The sequence below is a fragment of the Aegilops tauschii genome, chromosome 3 (genome assembly GCF_002575655.3).
Source record: "Aegilops tauschii subsp. strangulata cultivar AL8/78 chromosome 3, Aet v6.0, whole genome shotgun sequence".
In the NCBI taxonomy this organism is placed as follows: Eukaryota; Viridiplantae; Streptophyta; class Magnoliopsida; order Poales; family Poaceae; genus Aegilops; species Aegilops tauschii.
The window spans coordinates 559606823-559623786 of record NC_053037.3 but is presented as its reverse complement, the minus strand read 5'-3'; the positions used below and the strand labels follow the sequence as shown (position 1 = coordinate 559623786).

General features: G+C 44.0%; 1 protein-coding gene and 2 pseudogenes across 5 annotated transcripts; 1 reads left to right on the top strand and 2 right to left on the bottom strand.

Annotated features, from left to right (window-relative positions):
- The first annotated feature begins 7601 nt into the window (after positions 1 to 7601).
- Positions 7602 to 9233, top strand: LOC141020668 (F-box protein At5g07610-like; annotated as a pseudogene).
- A 443-nt stretch (positions 9234 to 9676) lies between these two features.
- LOC109779809 (disease resistance protein RPM1) lies at positions 9677 to 14403 on the bottom strand. 5 transcript variants are annotated; one of them, XR_006672554.2, is made up of 4 exons: positions 14203 to 14336; positions 13712 to 13926; positions 9985 to 12804; positions 9677 to 9912 (listed from the first exon to the last, which is right to left on the bottom strand). XR_006672554.2 is itself a non-coding variant. In XM_020338425.4 (3 exons), exon 3 carries the CDS (start codon positions 12797 to 12799, stop codon positions 10070 to 10072), a length of 2730 nt encoding a protein of 909 aa, XP_020194014.1. In that variant the 5' UTR covers positions 12800 to 12804; positions 13712 to 13926; positions 14203 to 14403; the 3' UTR covers positions 9677 to 10069. The 5 variants fall into 5 exon arrangements, 3 of the variants coding, with proteins under 3 accessions (XP_020194014.1, XP_020194015.1, XP_020194016.1); XR_012205616.1 differs by having other exon boundaries at positions 14002 to 14231; XM_020338425.4 differs by having other exon boundaries at positions 9677 to 12804; positions 14203 to 14403.
- A 2332-nt stretch (positions 14404 to 16735) lies between these two features.
- Positions 16736 to 16886, bottom strand: LOC120962148 (U4 spliceosomal RNA; annotated as a pseudogene).
- Positions 16887 to 16964: the final 78 nt, after the last annotated feature.

Here is a 16964-nt window from a genome sequence, read left to right as displayed (position 1 = left end):
AAGAAATAAACGCACAACCGAACGATTTTGTAGACTAGCCTTTTGGAAAGCAGGGTGGCTGTTTTTCCACCGAAGATTAGTACTGCACGTAAATTCAGCGCAATACAGTCCACCAACCACAAATCGAGCTTCACATACAGTGCGACGGAAAACCACATGATGAGATGAGATACTTATGTGGTGATGACGGACCTGATGACGATATTGCCCAAGTCACCTCGCTAGAATTGCACAAAAACTGGCACCCCTTCCCCTTGTATTCGATTTCTTCTACCGAATTTCATCTCTGACCTTGTAAGTATAAATTATCTTGTCCTATATAGCTCTATATTTAAGGGGAAAAGTATATTTTTCCTCCTCAAACTCTCAGGAAAGTTTAGAAATCGTCCCATAACTAACCACCTAAACTCAGTCCCTCAACTATTTAAACCGCAACTCCAAAAGAAAAACTATTTAAACCGGGAGCCCCGCTTTGGTATAACCGCCTTACTAATAATCGTATAAAGCGCAATATGAACCTTTGGCAAATCGTACCCACTTTCGTATGTATGGTGGATCGCCTGCCAGAACATATATGTCGTACATTACACCCGCTTCTGTGCTGAGCTCGACCCATTTGCTTTTTGTCCTTTTCTTGAAAGATCAAAAATGGTGAGGAAAGTGGTATTCGATCATCCCCAATGCTCACTATTTCATTCGAACCACAGCAACCAACAGGGAAAGCTCAGTTGCTATGCTTTATTAGTAGTTCTTCTTGTTGTTGTTGTGCGACACAGCGCACTGCCTTCCATGACTAGTTTTTCTTCTTCTTTCTTTTTTCCTCTTTCTCCATCTTTTTTCATTTTCTTTTTCCTTTTTCAAATTCGCAAACTCTTTTTAAAATCATCAACATGTCTTACATTCTTCAACTTTTCAGATTCGTGAATATTGTTTCAAATCCAAGAATATCTTTTTTAAAATTCATGAACATTTTCTTAAATTCGCAAACTTTTTCAAATCCTTGATTTTTTTCAAACGAATGAATGTTTTCAAATCTGCAAGCTCATTCAAATTTTTATGAACTTTTTAAGTATTTGTGATTTCTTTTTAATTTGTGTACAAATTGTGAAAACAGGGAAACATTATAAAATTTTGAACAAAATTTGGAAAAGCAAACATTTTTCTAGATTTCTGAACAATTTTTGAAAATGAGAACACCTTTTTAAACTTTGAACAAAATTTGACATTGCGAACATTTTTTCAAGTTTACAATACTTTTTTTAATTGTTAAATTTTTTGAATTTTTCAACATTGATTAATGAGTATGAAAAAAATAGAAACCTGAACAAAACATGGCAATTCTGGAAATTTTGGAATTTTGTGAACGTTGATTAATAAAAATTTAAAAAAATAAGAATTTCTGAACATTTTTAAAATAAGGATAATTTTTTAAACAATGGACAAAATTTGAAAAGGATGATATATTCCGAACATCTGAATATAATTTTGAAATTCCAAAAAAATTAAATTGATGAAAAATGGAAACAATAGACAGAAAAAAGAAAAGGTCAACGAAAACGAAAAATGAAAGAAAAAGAAACATAAAAAGTAAAATAGGAGAGAATATAAAAGGAAAAAATGAAAACAAAAGGAAAAAATGGTTCGGGTACCTCCTAGAAGGTTCCCAAAGTCGGGAACACTTTTTTGCATTTTTTTAGTGAAATTTGTTATTTGAAAATCTTCAAAAAATCAAATCGTGAATATTCAAAATCGCCGTAACATTTTTTCAAATCCGCGATGGCTTGGGTTGGCCGAACAGGCCCCCGAGTAGAGCTATGTCGTCGCCTAGTTGGGCCAAGGCCTAAGCGTTTTTTCTTTTTTATTATATTTCTTGTTTTCCTCTCTTTTTTCGTCAATTTATTTTTCTCCTTTTTGAAATTTGTTGTTGTTTCTGAAAAATGTTCAAAAAAAATATATCGACAAGGCACCATGCCATGTTGTTTGAGTTTTCGACAAGCTTTGCATTTTCTGAAGTTTTCCCAGTGAAAAAAGACCGGTAAATGGCCGGACTTGTCGCAACGTGCAAACGGTGTCGGAGTTCATTCAAACCTGGCATGGATGCCTATCATGGGCATGCCTAGCCGCTTTTGAAAGTTGGGGTCATTTCAAGAATGTGCAAAGATAGACCATGTTCAACTGAGAGTGTCGGAGTAGGCCAGAAGGCTCCATCTGGGAGCACGTTGTTTCTCGACATCCTTGAAATAGCCCTATTTTTTCCATGGCCTTGTACGACCAATTCAAGGTACTATGCCAAGCTCTTTTGGTTTTTCTACGAATTTTGCATTTTCTGAAGTTTTCTCTGTCAAAAAGGTGGATACATGTCAGACGTGTTGGATTGATCTTAGATGAGATCACTGTATTGAAGATCAAAAAAGAGAGAGAAAGCCATCTAGCTACTGCTATGGACCCTCAAGTCATGTAGGAATTACTAACATATCATCATGGAGGCAGCAAGGTCGATCAAGATTGCCTCTCCAATGGTTTCCCCCTCCGGCAGAGTACCAAAAAAGACCTACAGATGGGATCGTGGAAGCACACAGACTTGCGGCGGCGAAATAATTGTTTTGGGTCTTGCGGTTGGGGTTTCTGGATTTTAGGGAATTTATAGCACTAGAATTAGGTCAAACAAAGTCATGTGGGTCCCAAAAGCTTGGGAGGTGCTTGTGGTGGCCTCATGTGTCTTCTGGTCCCCCCCCCCCCCCCCCCCCAAACTTCTAGAGTCTCTTCTAGTCCAGAGAAAATCACCATAAAGTTTCTCGTGTTTGGATTTCATTTGGTATGGTTTTTCTGCAAAACAAAGAAAAAGGCAAAACTGAAACTGGCCCTGGGCACTGGATTAAGAGGTTAGTCCACAAAAATGATGTAAAATTACATATAAAGTATACACATTGGTAATATATTAGCATGAAACAATCAAAAATTATATATACGTTGGAAACGTATCAGCATGCCATATCTGTATTTGGTAAAGAGAAGATGTTTCTCTTTTTTTATCATAAGTTTCTCTATGGAAACTCTTTGATGGATACCTCTATAGTTTAGTAGGTACGAGTTGTATCAGGACATAATAAAGCATCCCTGATGGTACTCGAGTACTCATAGGGATAGTAATATGACTTGAGTTGAGCCAACAATTACATCATGGCGTCTAGCGATCATTAAAATATCTCCTTTCTCTTAGTAAGAGTGGAAACATTTTACTTCCCTGAATATGGAGTTTGTGGTGCATATGTCCACAAGGCACATGTCCTTTCGTCAGATTAACCCTCGTAGAAATCTACATATATATTTGAAGATTTCTAGTATGAAAACTTTATCAAATATAGAGAATGCATACTAATGAATATGTACCAAGGTGCTTGATACAATATATTGTGATACACAATATATGATGACAACAGTACTTATGTTGTTATTACAACATCACAAATGGACATAAATAAATAGATCACTAAGAAGATTGAGAGACTAGCTGAAGTCTCCAAATATATCGATTTAGGCATACTCGACCAAAATGCTCTCCGTGTGAGTAAGGTCCTCTGGCTGATGGAAAGTCGTGGTTTTGCTTGGTGCGAGAGGACCATCGTGCGAACAACTAGGGGATCGATTTCCCCTCCGCGGAGTACCGAAAAAGGCCTCCAAAGGGATCACGGAAGAATAGAGACTTGTGGCTGTGGAAAATTTCTCGTGCATCTTCTGGTCGTCACCCGAAGCTTTTAGAGTTTCTTTTGGTCTAGAAAAAATCATTAAAAAAATTCATCGTGTTTGGGCTTCGTTTGGTATGGATGTTCTGTAAAACCAAAAACATGCAGAAAACATAAACTGACACTAGGCACTAAGTTAATATGTTAGTCCATAAAAATAATAAAATGGCATATAAAGCATACAAGATTGATAATACATGAAAACATAAAAAAAACTAGATACGAGTCAGAGACGTATCAGCGGCCATTGGATTTGTCCAAAAAAATTACTTTGGCCACCATACTCAAGAATAAATCGGGGGGGGGGGGGTGCATGGGTCAGTTGCATGCGATTTTTTTTGTTGCAAAAAGGTCATGTAGTATATGAAGCCCTGAAAATTTCCCTCCCCCCAAATCCCTAACCCCCTGCTCCAACGTTCGTCGACCACCTCCCAAACTGGCTCCCTGATGCTTCATCGTCATCACCCGGGGGAGGAGCAACCCGCTATGGCTTAAAAGGGAACGACATCCGACACCGTTAGTGGTCACCAGTGTTGGGGAACGTTGTAATTTCAAAAAAAATTCCTACGCACACGCAAGAACATGGTGATGCATAGCAACGAGAGGGGAGAGTGTTGTCCACGTACCCTCGTAGACCGAAAGCGAAAGCGTTAGTACAACGCGGTTGATGTAGTCGTACGGCTTCACGATCCGACCGATCAAGTACCGAACGCACGGCACCTCCAAGTTCAGCACACGTTCAGCTCGATGACGTCCCTCGAACTCCGATCCAGCCAAGCTTTGAGGGAGAGTTCTGTCAGCACGACGGCGTGGTGACTATGATGATGTTTTACCGACGCAGGGCTTCGCCTAAGCACCGCTACGATATTATCGAGGTGGATTATGGTGGAGGGGGCACCGCACACGGCTAAGAGATCAAGAGATCAATTGTTGTGTCTATGGGGTGCCCCCCTCCTCCGTATATAAAGGGGGGAGGAGGAGAGGGCCGGCCAAGGGGGTGGCGCGCCCTAGGAGGGGGAAACCTACTCCAAGTAGGTTTGCCCCTCCCTTTCCTAGTCCAAGAAGGAGGGGAAAGGCAAGGGGGGCGCCGCCCCCCTTCCTTGTTCTATTCGGACTCAAGGGGAGGGGGCGCGCCTCTTGCCCTGGCCGGCCCCTCTCTCTCTCTCCACTAGGGCCCAACAAGGCCCATTAGTTCCGGGTTCCGGTAACCCCCGGTACTCCGATAAATGTCCGAAACCTTCCAGAACCTTTCCGGTGTCCAAACATAGTCGTCCAATATATCGATATTTACGTCTCGACCATTTCGCGACTCCTCGTCATGTCCGTGATCATATCCGGGACTCCGAACAACCTTCGGTACATCAAAACACATAAACTCATAATATAACTGTCATCGAACTTTAAGCGTGCGGACCCTACGGGTTCGAGAACTATATAGACATGACCGAGACACGTCTCCGGTCAATAACCAATAGCGGAACCTGGATGCTCATATTGGCTCCCATATATTCTACGAAGATCTTTATCGGTCAAACCGCATAACAACATACGTTGTTCCCTTTGTCATCGGTATGTTACTTGCCCGAGATTCGGTCGTCGGTATCTCAATACCTAGTCCAATATTGTTACCGGCAAGTCTCTTTACTCGTTCCGTAATACATCATCCCGCAACTAACTCATTAGTTACAATGCTTGCAAGGCTTATAGTGATGTGCATTACCGAGTGGGACCAGAGATACCTCTCCGACAATCGGAGTGACAAATCCTAATCTCGAAATACGACAACCCAACAAGTACCTTCGGAGACACCTGTAGAGCACCTTTATAATCACCCAGTTACGTTGTGACATTTGGTAGCACACAAAGTGTTCCTCTGGTAAACGGGAGTTGCATAATCTCATAGTCACAGGAACATGTATAAGTCATGAAGAAAGCAATAGCAACATACTAAACGATCAAGTGCTAAGCTAACGGAATGGGTCAAGTCAATCACATCATTCTCCTATTGATGTGATCCCGTTAATCAAATGACAACTCATGTCTATGGCTAGGAAACATAACCATCTTTGATCAACGAGCTAGTCAAGTAGAGGCATACTAGTGACACTCTGTTTGTCTATGTATTCACACATGTATCAAGTTTCCGGTTAATACAATTCTAGCATGAATAATAAACATTTATCATGAAATAAGAAAATAAATAATAACTTTATTATTGCCTATAGGGCATATTTCCTTCAACCAGAGCCATGGAGTTTGAGGGAGGAAGTCATCGTTGTCATATCCCGCTTGGAGGAGGAGGCATGGGAGTCCAGGCAGTGGTACCATGTTTACCCACATCGTTTGTGCCTAAGTCAACCAAATCGGCAAGATCGGGTACAAGGACACAAGGCCCACCCAATTTCGAATTCTGAAAGACCCATTGAAGACACATTTCCACACACCCTCTGGCGGTGATAAACACACCAACGAAACAGGGGGGAAACGGAGAGAACATTAGTCCTAGACGTAGACAACGCCGCCGCCGTCTCGCCGCCCCAAACCAAACTTGGAGACCCCCTAATGAAAACCTAGAAAGAAAAACCACCCATGTTGTTGCATGACAGGTCCGTGTCTGATGTCGACCTCACCGCCCTCTAGGACCATGCACGACTCCTCTTCTCCGGTGAGGCTGAGTGAATCTAGAAGGTGTGGTGCGTTCATAGAACATAGGGAAACACTTTGTATCAGAAGTCTGATAGAAAGCTTTCGTCAGACGCGTCCGGCGTCGTTGATTCTATTCTAATCTCACGCTTCATATTTGTACAACACCACAACAGTCACTCAGTGTTTCGTGATAGACGTCACTCTCTTGTCTTTCTCAATTTTCCTCTGTAAGTATCACCATGCACCCAACTCTTTTAGGTTTGTTCGTTGCGCCTCAAGAGTGTCAATATTAATAAGGATGGGTGTTGGCTCCTCCCAACTGTGACGGGTTTGACAACCCCTGGTGCCATGACAACAATGAATCCCGTGGCTTTGCCTCGGTGCTATCGGCATTCACAAAAAAGGGCCATGGTCATCTCGGCCCTTTGGCATAGTTTTGTGGAGCGCGTGACATACAAGCCTGATGAACCCTGCTGCACGCGGATGACAACAGCCAGTGTGACTTCGTGTCATGGTTGTGTGTATCGTTTCATGCAGAGGCAGGAGGGTTGTCCTCCTTTTAAAAAAGAAAACTGTGACTTTGGCATCCATGACTAGAAAATTGATAAATGGGAAGATACATGCTTCTCTTCCACTCCCGCTCAGAGCGCCATCATTGTGGGCCCACTTTTTTCATATTGCCCATACGCGCAGACATAATTGAGAAAAAATCGTCGACACAAATAGGTTCATAATCATCGAGAAAGAAGAGCATAATACTATTGTCCGCTCTGCAGGTAATAACATTTTTTACAATCACACAATACTATGTCTTTTTTCTTTTTGGAGTTCACAATACTATGTCCAACACGCAGGAAAAAAACACCAACCAACTCCCTTGCCTAGTTTTGATGTGTGTGAACATGAAGAAGAGCACTTTTCCGATAGATCTCTCCTTCGATATTGCCTTTCTGTCAACACACTCAGCAGGCAGCCAGCAATACGTACGCGTAGAAAACGGATTAACGCCAGGTACCATCAGCCAGCCGCACTTGACCACTAACCACTACGAACTCGGATCTTAAGGCCGAGTCGATTCCCGTGTCTTGTAGGCTAAATATCCCTCCCTGAAATTCAGAGCCACCCCGCTCCATCGATCTGCTGCATCCTGCATCGATCACATCTCCTCCATCTGCCCGTTTCTGCCTATTCTACAAGGAATAGTCGTCCTTGATGGCCCTTGCTGCGGCGTCGCAGCTGCTAGTACCCGACGACATCCTGGCATGCGTCCTCCGCGGCCTCGCCGCGTCCCGTTGCGTCTGCAAAAGCTGGCGCACTGTCATCGACGACCGCCGCCTGCTGCGGGCAGACTTCCTCCCGCTCTCCCTCCATGGGATCTTCTTCATGGAGCAGCTCAATCCGACTCCCCCGAAATTCTTCGGAAGCGCATTGATACAGCGCAAGATCGCCGCCAAGCTTGACTACTTGGACACGGACCTTTTTGGTCATTTGTCTATCAAGGACCACTGCAACGGCCTACTCTTGCTCTGGGATCAACTCGTCGTTAATCCGGCGACACGGCAAGGGCGCGCCTGCCACCTCCCCCTCCCCGGTGCACCGGGATGGAGAGCTTAGGCGTCGACATGTGCCTTGCCTTTGACCCCACCGTCTCGCCGCACTATGAGGTGCTTCTCATTCCTTACGTTCCCCGCATGCTTGAGAGCACGACCATATTTTTTTTGAAGTGGCCAGCGTAGCTGGTTTTCATTTCATTTAGCAGGGAGAAGTTACAGAAGTTGATCAAGCGATCACGGAATGGAGAGGCAATACATCTTACTTCGGGCCCCAAAGAATCAGGCCATCTGGAAAACTAAGCACGACCATATTCACCAAGGAATCAGCATGGCCGCCCTCTCCGTATGCAGTACGTGTCTTCTCTTCAAGGACATGGCAATGGGAGGAGAAGTTGTTGGTCCGGAGAGGGGAGGCTGCTGGGACCATTGCCGACATGCAGTCAGATTGGCAACCGGAGCATCGCTACACCGTCTACTGGCAAGGAGCGCTTTATGTGCATTGTCAAGATGACTCCATCATGCGGTATCCATTCGCCACCTTAAACATGCATGTTCACTTAATTTTGGTTTTTGCTTTTGCTGAAACTCATTGTATTATCTATCATAATATGTTCTCTTTTCCATTTGATAATTGCAGCATAACCTTATACCATGGAGAGTATGAAGTGATTAAATCGCCAACAGGCAGTAAAACGAAGCGTGCTGATCTTTATCTTGGGAAATCAAAGAAGGGGGTTTATTGTGCTTTAGTTAGTAATTGCAGGTCGTACCGACTTCGGGTTTGGTTGCTTACCGAAGTATGTGGTAAAATGAAGTGGGGAGTGAAGATTGACATAAGCCTTTTGCCCGTGGTAGCGAAATTTTCTTGGATCTCCCGTGTTGAAAACTCTGGGCCGTGGATCTTGCATGAAGGGAATTGCAATAGAGATGGTGAAAAAGCACCAGTGGAAGATAAACTGGAATGGGACTTTGACAAGGCTACTGTTCTCGAGGGCGTAGATAATGCTGAAAGTGAGTATATGCATGGAGATATTTATTTCCTTGGGATCCATCCATACAAAGAGATTGCCTTCTTGTGGATATCAAGAACAAGAGTGGTTGCTTATCATTTGTGTAGCTCAAATGTTCAAGATTTGGGCGAGTTACGTCTACAAAGTGTCGGAGATTCTTTTCCATACACACCATGTTGGACAGGAGAGTTATAGTTATTTGAAAAGAATTGATTCTGTGTACCCAACATACATCCAGGGCTATGTTTTATGTCATATGAATTGTAACTTATATTCGTGAATGTGGATTCTTACAAGAAATAAATAAAGGGTGGATTGCAATATATCTTACCTATATTTCCGTTACATGTGTCTTCCTTCTATTTATCTGTCCCGAGCCTAATACAAATTGCATCTGAACTCTAAGGAACGGAGTAGAATCCAGCAGATCTCGAGTAGGGGCTCCCAAGCTGGTAGCCTTGGCATGATGGTAACATGACGAAGAGGGGACACGGTGTTTACCTAGGTTCAGGCCCTCTCAAAGAGGTAAAACCAGATGGGCGAGACAAGGACGGGTGGTGTGATAATCTGCTGCTTACAAGTGTATAATAATTTTACATGCTCATCAGCAGTGTACCTAAGATATCTGGACGCTGAAAAGATAATGTAATCACATCTCAATCGAGGATGCGACTTTTCCAGGACGAGAACCAGGATGCGGTAGAAACATAGATTGAGCGGTATCTACAAACAAGGTAAACAAGTTTTACAACATTATTTTCTCACATGTTCAATACAACTGTTTCCTGAAACCAATATTACAGCATGCAACTGAAACAACGTAAAAGGTACAGGGTCTCATGAAGGCAACAAACACGATATTTTAAGAACAGAAATCGTAACACGATACACAAGTACTACAAGACTCGCAAATGATGTCTTAATAATTACTTCCTCCGTCCCAAAATAAGTGTCTTGATCCTAGTACAAATTTGTACTAAAGTTAGTGCAAAGTTGAGACACTTATTTCGGGACAGAGGGAGTATAACATACCAGAATGATTAAAGCTAGAATGATCCTAGACGCCGTGGTTGCACCATACCAGAATGCCACTGCAGAAAGAACCACTGTGCCACATTCAGACACGAACCTCCTGAACATGCACCATCTTCTGCTGCATTCCGTTCAAGTCCCATTGAGCTTTGAAGCCCCCGGGCAAACCCAGCAGCCAGAGCTTCTTCAGGGAACTAAGGCATTCAATGCCTTGAGGAACCTTGTCAAGCTTCGACAGCGACACAACATACAAACCTTCAATGCATGGAAGGGCGCCATCGATGATGTTTAGCTCATCGACATTATGCATGTGCTTTAGTGTAAGACTCTTCAGGTGAGGAAAGGAATCTGCAGAAAGAACCAAAATGTTTGCACTGCGCATGTTGTTGAGTCGCAGATATGTGAGGTTTGGCAAGTGTGGTGCAAGCATCCCTAGTGGATCCTCGTCTTCCCAAAGGTGACACCAGCTTAGAGCTAGATACTTGAGATTTTCTCCATGGCTGCGGAATATCGGGCAGTCCAGCGTTCCCTTGGCCCATTTCCCTCTGATGATCAGCTTGTGGAGATGTGTGGACATTGGCTGGAGGGACTCGAAACAAAGTGCCTCGTTCTCATCTCTTCCAGCAAGAAGCAGGCTGGAAAGAAGCGGCATATTTGACAGGGCAGCAAAAATATTAGCGCATTCAGCAGAACTTATGTTGTCAATCCACAGAGTTCGCAGTTGCACCATTCTCTCCAGCTGCTCAGCCAAGTCTTTGTTGGCTTGGATGGTCTCAAGAGTCTGCAACCCCTCAATGTTGGGCAGTTCTTTTGGTGCTTGAATTCCGACAAAGTATCGAAACTCCGTCTGCTTCTCATCAGCATATCTATCAGCTAAGAGGTGCCGTAGATTCTTGATCTTAGCAATCCCTCTTGGTAGGGTCTCTATGTTAGTTTGCTTGATGTCAAGAGTTTGCAGGTTCGATAGTTTCTCAACAGAGTCCGGGAGTGACCTCACCTTGGTGCGGCGTAAGCCAATGTAACGTAAATTGAAGAGTGTCCCTATCCATGCCGGCACTTCAGTGATTTCAGAGTCTTGTAGCTCGAGGACAGTCAGGTAGCTGGATTCTGACGAAACTGAGAACGGCATGGCAGGCATGGATGAAATTGCTCCTACTGACACTAGAGTTCGAAGACGGGGAAGCTTAATTTTCAGTGCAGTATTGCCTTTCCATCCGCATGATGACAGACGACGAACATCCTTATTCATATGTATCAATGTGGCATAATCATTTGCACATACAAACTGCTCCTCACTTGCAACACAAAGAACCAGGTCTCGCACGATATCATGCATTGTACAGGTGCTCACCCTTCCCAGTTCATCCGTCTCCTTGACTTCAAGCATATTGCGGTATATCAGTTCCGTCAGGTTTCCCTCGGCCACCTCCTCCGGGGTGCTATTTCCTTTGCTACACACAAAGCCTTCTGCAACCCACAGCCTCACAAGGCTCTCACGTGACATTGGGTAGTCTTCCGGGAAGAGGCTGCAATACAAAAGGCAGTTTCTGAGGTCTCCAGATAGGTCATGGTAGCTCAGATTTAAAACTGCCCGGAGATGATCATTCTTCGACAGCTCAGTTGAGAGTTGATTGCATATCTGCTCCCAAGAGTATTGTGTTTGTGGCCTCGAAGACAAAACACCACCTATTGATAAAATTGCTAGTGGCAGACCCTGACACCTATCAACTATAGACCTAGCAGTTTTCATGAGATGACTGGGACACTCATACTCATGGTCCTTCTTGATATAAAAGACCCTCCTGCAGAAGAGTTCGAATGCGTGAGCATTCCCCAAAGGCTTGAGATCGATACGGCGTGTCAAGTGAGCAACAGCAGCAACGTGATTGTTCCGCGTTGTGATGATGATGCGACTTGCATGAGAATTCTGGAATGCATCTCGCATTTGAGAGTACACCTCCTTGTTCCAGACATCATCCAATACAATTAAACATTTCCTATCTTTAAGCTTCCGCTTTATTTCTTCCTTCAAGTCATGCACATCCATCCTGTCAATGTTAGGTGATGATGGTTGTTCGGTAACCTTCTCGAGTAACTTCCTCAACAGAGCATCCAAAGTGTAGGTCTGAGACACAACCATCCACGCACTAGTTTGGAAGTTGACCTTTTCACGTTCATACACATTTGTGACGAGGGTTGTTTTTCCCAACCCACCCATACCCGACACCGTTATCACCGTAGTCTCCATCTCATCCGAGTACAACCATTCAGTCATCATTCGCCTGTTATCTTCAATTCCAATAAGATCTTCATCTTTCACAAGTTCAGGGAAGCTATCTTGGGACCGTTGTCTTTCCATCTCAGTGTGCGGGTCATGAACAAGCTGGGATGGTTGCAGCCATTGCTCCTTGAGTTCAATAACTTGCTTTATCTCCTTCTCTATCTTGACTACCTCATCGGCAATTTGACTGAAAACCCGGACATAATGTGATCCTTTGAGGCACTTCTTCAGAAACCCTTTTTCCACATGAAGAGAGTGATATGAGTATTTGTCCATCACGTCCTCAACATGGTAGGCCAACTTCCTCACCTCCCCAATCCAACCCTTTACGACTTTGTCGGCGAGGTACGGCGTGCCTATCTGCTGTATGACGTTCTTCATTGTATTTAATTGCTTCGCTATTCCCTCAATCTTGTCATCCAGATCAATCAGATTACTAACTTTTTCTGACAGCTTGGCCAGCAAACCCTTGGTAGCTTCATCAGCTAAGACATTCCCAATCTTTCCGAGAGCAACGAGCACCGCCTCCGCCATTTGTGCTGAACAAAATAAACATAGATCAATGTGTTAAATGGGGCAATAACCAAGTTCATCCAAGAAAATTAAGTCGAGTGTTAGCTTGCATGAACAGAGAGAAACTTTCTCCGATGGTTGTTTTACTTCCACTAGTTTTCAAACTGAAAATTTATAGGTTTGTTGACACTTACTCCGCTGGTTTCGTGCATGGATGGAATGAGTAGCTCTGTTGATATTTAAGATTTTTTTTTAATTAATGTATCATGGGAGCAGATACCTGGTTGTCAATGTACCAGTACTAGATAAATATGTATAATCATCACTTTTGTCGTCTGACACTGAGATAATCAGACAAAAGTACTAACAGGGTCCGTGATAAGAAAAGAGACATAGAGTTTTGCTCATGGGCCTGATAAACCGTAGCATGAAGGAAGGAAACATTTAAGACATGTTAATACATAGTACTTACTAGAGAATTACACGCACGTTTGAATGACTTGACTTGAATATAGTTGTATCCACTATGCAACTCTAATGCTTATGATGGAACAACATAGTTGCAGTTGTTATACAGGTCAGAAAAATAGAGGTGTGCTTCTTGGAAGGAGAGGGTACTAATAATTATACAACAAGAGTGCTAATTACTTACTTCCTCCGTTCCAAAATATAAGTCTTTGTAGAGATTGTGCTATGGACTACATACAAAGCAAAATGAGTGAATCTACACTCTAAAATGCATCTATATACATCCGTATGTGGTTCATAGTGAAATCTCTATAAAGACTTGTATTTAGAAACGGAGGGAGTACATGGTATGTGGTTTCTGGGAAGGCAGTTGGTTGTTCAACATGCGATTTTAGTTGTGTTGGGAAACTTGCAAGCTGTGAATGAACTAATCTGACATGGTGCATATTCAGGCAAAATCATTACCTGGTGACAAAACAACTGTTCAGTCAGTCAAGCAGGATAGCTTTGGGGGCCGAGCAGCGTGCGCAACTGGACAGGAAAGATTGACCACGGGTTGGCGATTTGGCATCAACAACCACGGGGGACACAGCTCTCATCCAAAGATGAAACTTGAGAATCACATCAGAGTCGGCCGGAGGCGAGGCCTGTCCGGTCCGTGTCCTGACAGTTGGTTGACTCTGCAGCATGGAAGAAGAGGGGGTGAGTATTTATTTATGCTCAGGAGCAGAAATCAGATCAGAATCGCATGTCACCCTGATACGGGGACTGGATTTGCCATTTCCACGCGACAACCTAGGTCCGGCTGCCAGATCCAGAAGCACAAAGCGCGGCCTCCTCCGCCGCGCCGGCGCGGTCCGACGAGCAAGCCCGGGCGGCCAGAGAGAGACGCACGCCTCCCAGCAGAGACGGAATCTAAGCTAAGGAAAAGCAGCCAAGGAAGAGCGTGTGTGCACCTGTTGGTCGCAATGGAGCTCGCCCGCTGGTGTGAGGAGGAGGAGGAGGAGGAGACCTTGACTCGCTGCAGGTCCGTAGCTTTGTTTCTTCTCCGAAGGCACCTTCCTTCCTTCCTTGGGGAAGGCACCTTCCTGTCTTCCTTTTTTATTATTTTGATTGATTTTATAAGTTTGAGAAACCTTCTTCCTGCTTCTGCCTTCAAATATTCCGGGAAATTATCACTGAAAAAAATAGCGCGCTATAGCGTCGCTAATAGCACGCTATAGCGTATTGAGAATTGCCTCGCTAAATATATCGGTGTACAATGTCTCGCTAATAGCACGCTATAGCGCGATATAGCACGCTAATAGCATATTTTGAGGTCGCCGCTATTTTGCTGTAGCGCGCTATTTTTTTCATTGGAAATTATACGCAGGTACACTCCTGTCCTACTGGTGGCCTAGTGCGCAAGAAACCGTGATGCGTTATGCAGACGTCAACAAGTTATCGGATTGGTTGTTGGCAAACCACACTCTGCTTTCAAACTCCGCCGACTAATTATTCTTGCAAACAAAAACATTAGGATCTATTATAAAGTTTATCGAAAGTATAAAGCACTTCAAATATAATAATAGAAAAGTACATCGATATTCCTGGATCACCTTCCGCTAACGTGCCTCAATGGCCCTCTCGGACCGAAGCTGGACTGACCATGTCGATGACAGCCAGGAAGCCTTTATGCATGTGGCCCTAGGACCAGCGCCCCGGAGCCACAGTCGTCATCGTTGAACCCTTGAATCGATCTGAAGAACCTGACTACAATTCTTGCCATCGTGTACGCATGACGAGTAAACCTAACCTCATTATTCCGAGGAGCTGACAGAAATCCACATCGGAGCTCCGTCTAATCCGTTCCGACGAACGAATTTGAGAAAGATCAGAGCCCGAGGACCGACTCGAAGAATAAGAGCCACCATCCGTTCAAGTGTCGCCCTGCAAGGACTAAAACCCTAACCTATCTACTAGCCGAAAGCGAGGCATAAGGATCCCCCCCCCCCCCCTACCACCACCACCACCACTGACCGCCGAAACAGTAGGTAGAGAAGAGGCGTATCCACGGGATCAGTGATGGAGATAGAGGGAAGGAAGGCTTTGCCCTAGGCCCTAGCTACCTTGCGAAAGGGGAAAGAAAGACGTGTTGCTTACCAACTGATTATATACTCTCTCATTTGTGTATACCCGACTCTAATATTGGCTAATTTCAGTGTATAAACTTACAGAGTACGTACCCGTCAGAAGCGAACAGATTTTTGTTTTGTTTTGAAAACTGACAGAAACCGACAAGTTGGTTGATTACCAGCGTGAGCGAAGGTGTCCCAGATCAGATGCCTGGGCTCCTGCCATCCTCACCAACAACGCCCTCGTACTGCATTAAAAAACAGAGCAAATTAACCAGAGCAGGGCACTGAGGGCAGGAGAAACAGAGTGAAAATTGTAAGAGATCAATGCTACTCCCTTCTACTCCCTCCGTTCCATAATGTAAGACGTTTTATTGACACTAGTGGCTTGCAAAACATTCTTATATTGTACTAGGAGTGTAAACTAGAGGGATTTGGAGAATATTGTCCGCATGTATTACAGCCCATAGGGCGCATATATATAGAGCTACAGAGCAATCCTATACTTGTCCTCCAAGAGCTAATCCTAGTTAAAAGGAAAGGATAGATATGGAGGTAGAGATAGGAAGCTAAAGATTACATCACGTATATATGCTAATACATGCTAACTTATTCTTACAAGGAGTCTGGGACGGAGGGAGTAGCGGATAAAGCCAAACCAATATTCAGTTACCTGGTATGCAGAGGTGGCGGCGCGGAAGATGAAGTCCAGTGGGAAGTCGCTTCGCGTGAAGCCAAGAAGGGGAGACACACCATGGACGGCGAGAAGCAGGGAGGAGCAAGAGGGAGAAGAAGGCCATGGTAGTGGCATGTGCTGATGATATGTGCTTTCTCATCCCCACCACATGTTCCGCAACTCTCATTACTCACTCTTTTGACAGCAAAAGAGTGAAGAAACCACTTTTCTTTTCTTTTTTGCAAATAGAGTGAAGAAACCACATGTGTCTCCGAACAGTACAACCACAACCAGATGGGCGAGACAAGGACGGGTGGTGTGGTAATCTTGTGCTTACAAGTGTCTAATAATCCTACATGAACATCAACGGTGATCAGGCTTTGGTAACATCAGAATCAATATATTTCGGTGATGAGGCTTTGCATTTGTGCTACTGATGTTACTAATACAGAGATCCGCAGTAGTTTTTTTTTTTTTTTTTTTTTTTTTGCGGCAGCTTCATCTGTAGTACTAGCTGACATTTGTGCATTTCTGCTTACATTTCTGTGCAACGGCAGCATCGATTATCTGATTATCTTCAGTATCCGCTGATCTATGAGAAACAACCAGTGCTGATTCCAGTTTGAGAGGAAACTAGGTACTGTACTACGGCCAATGGAGCTAAAAACCTAAACAAATACTTTCATCGTTGGATTTGTGGGCTTTACCCTCCACGGAGAAGAGGAGCCGTTTCAGAAATTCTCGGTGACCCCAGAGGGCCAAATGGGGGGTTTGGAAATAGTTTTCAACCAGCAATTGACGCGCCTCGGTATAACCTCACTAGCTGCGTCATTGCCCCAAGCACAAAGATGCCTCTAACCTCTCGCCCGCTATCCCATCTTATACCCGGCCACCCCTGACACTCTTTCCTCCACAGCCGATGTGGTAC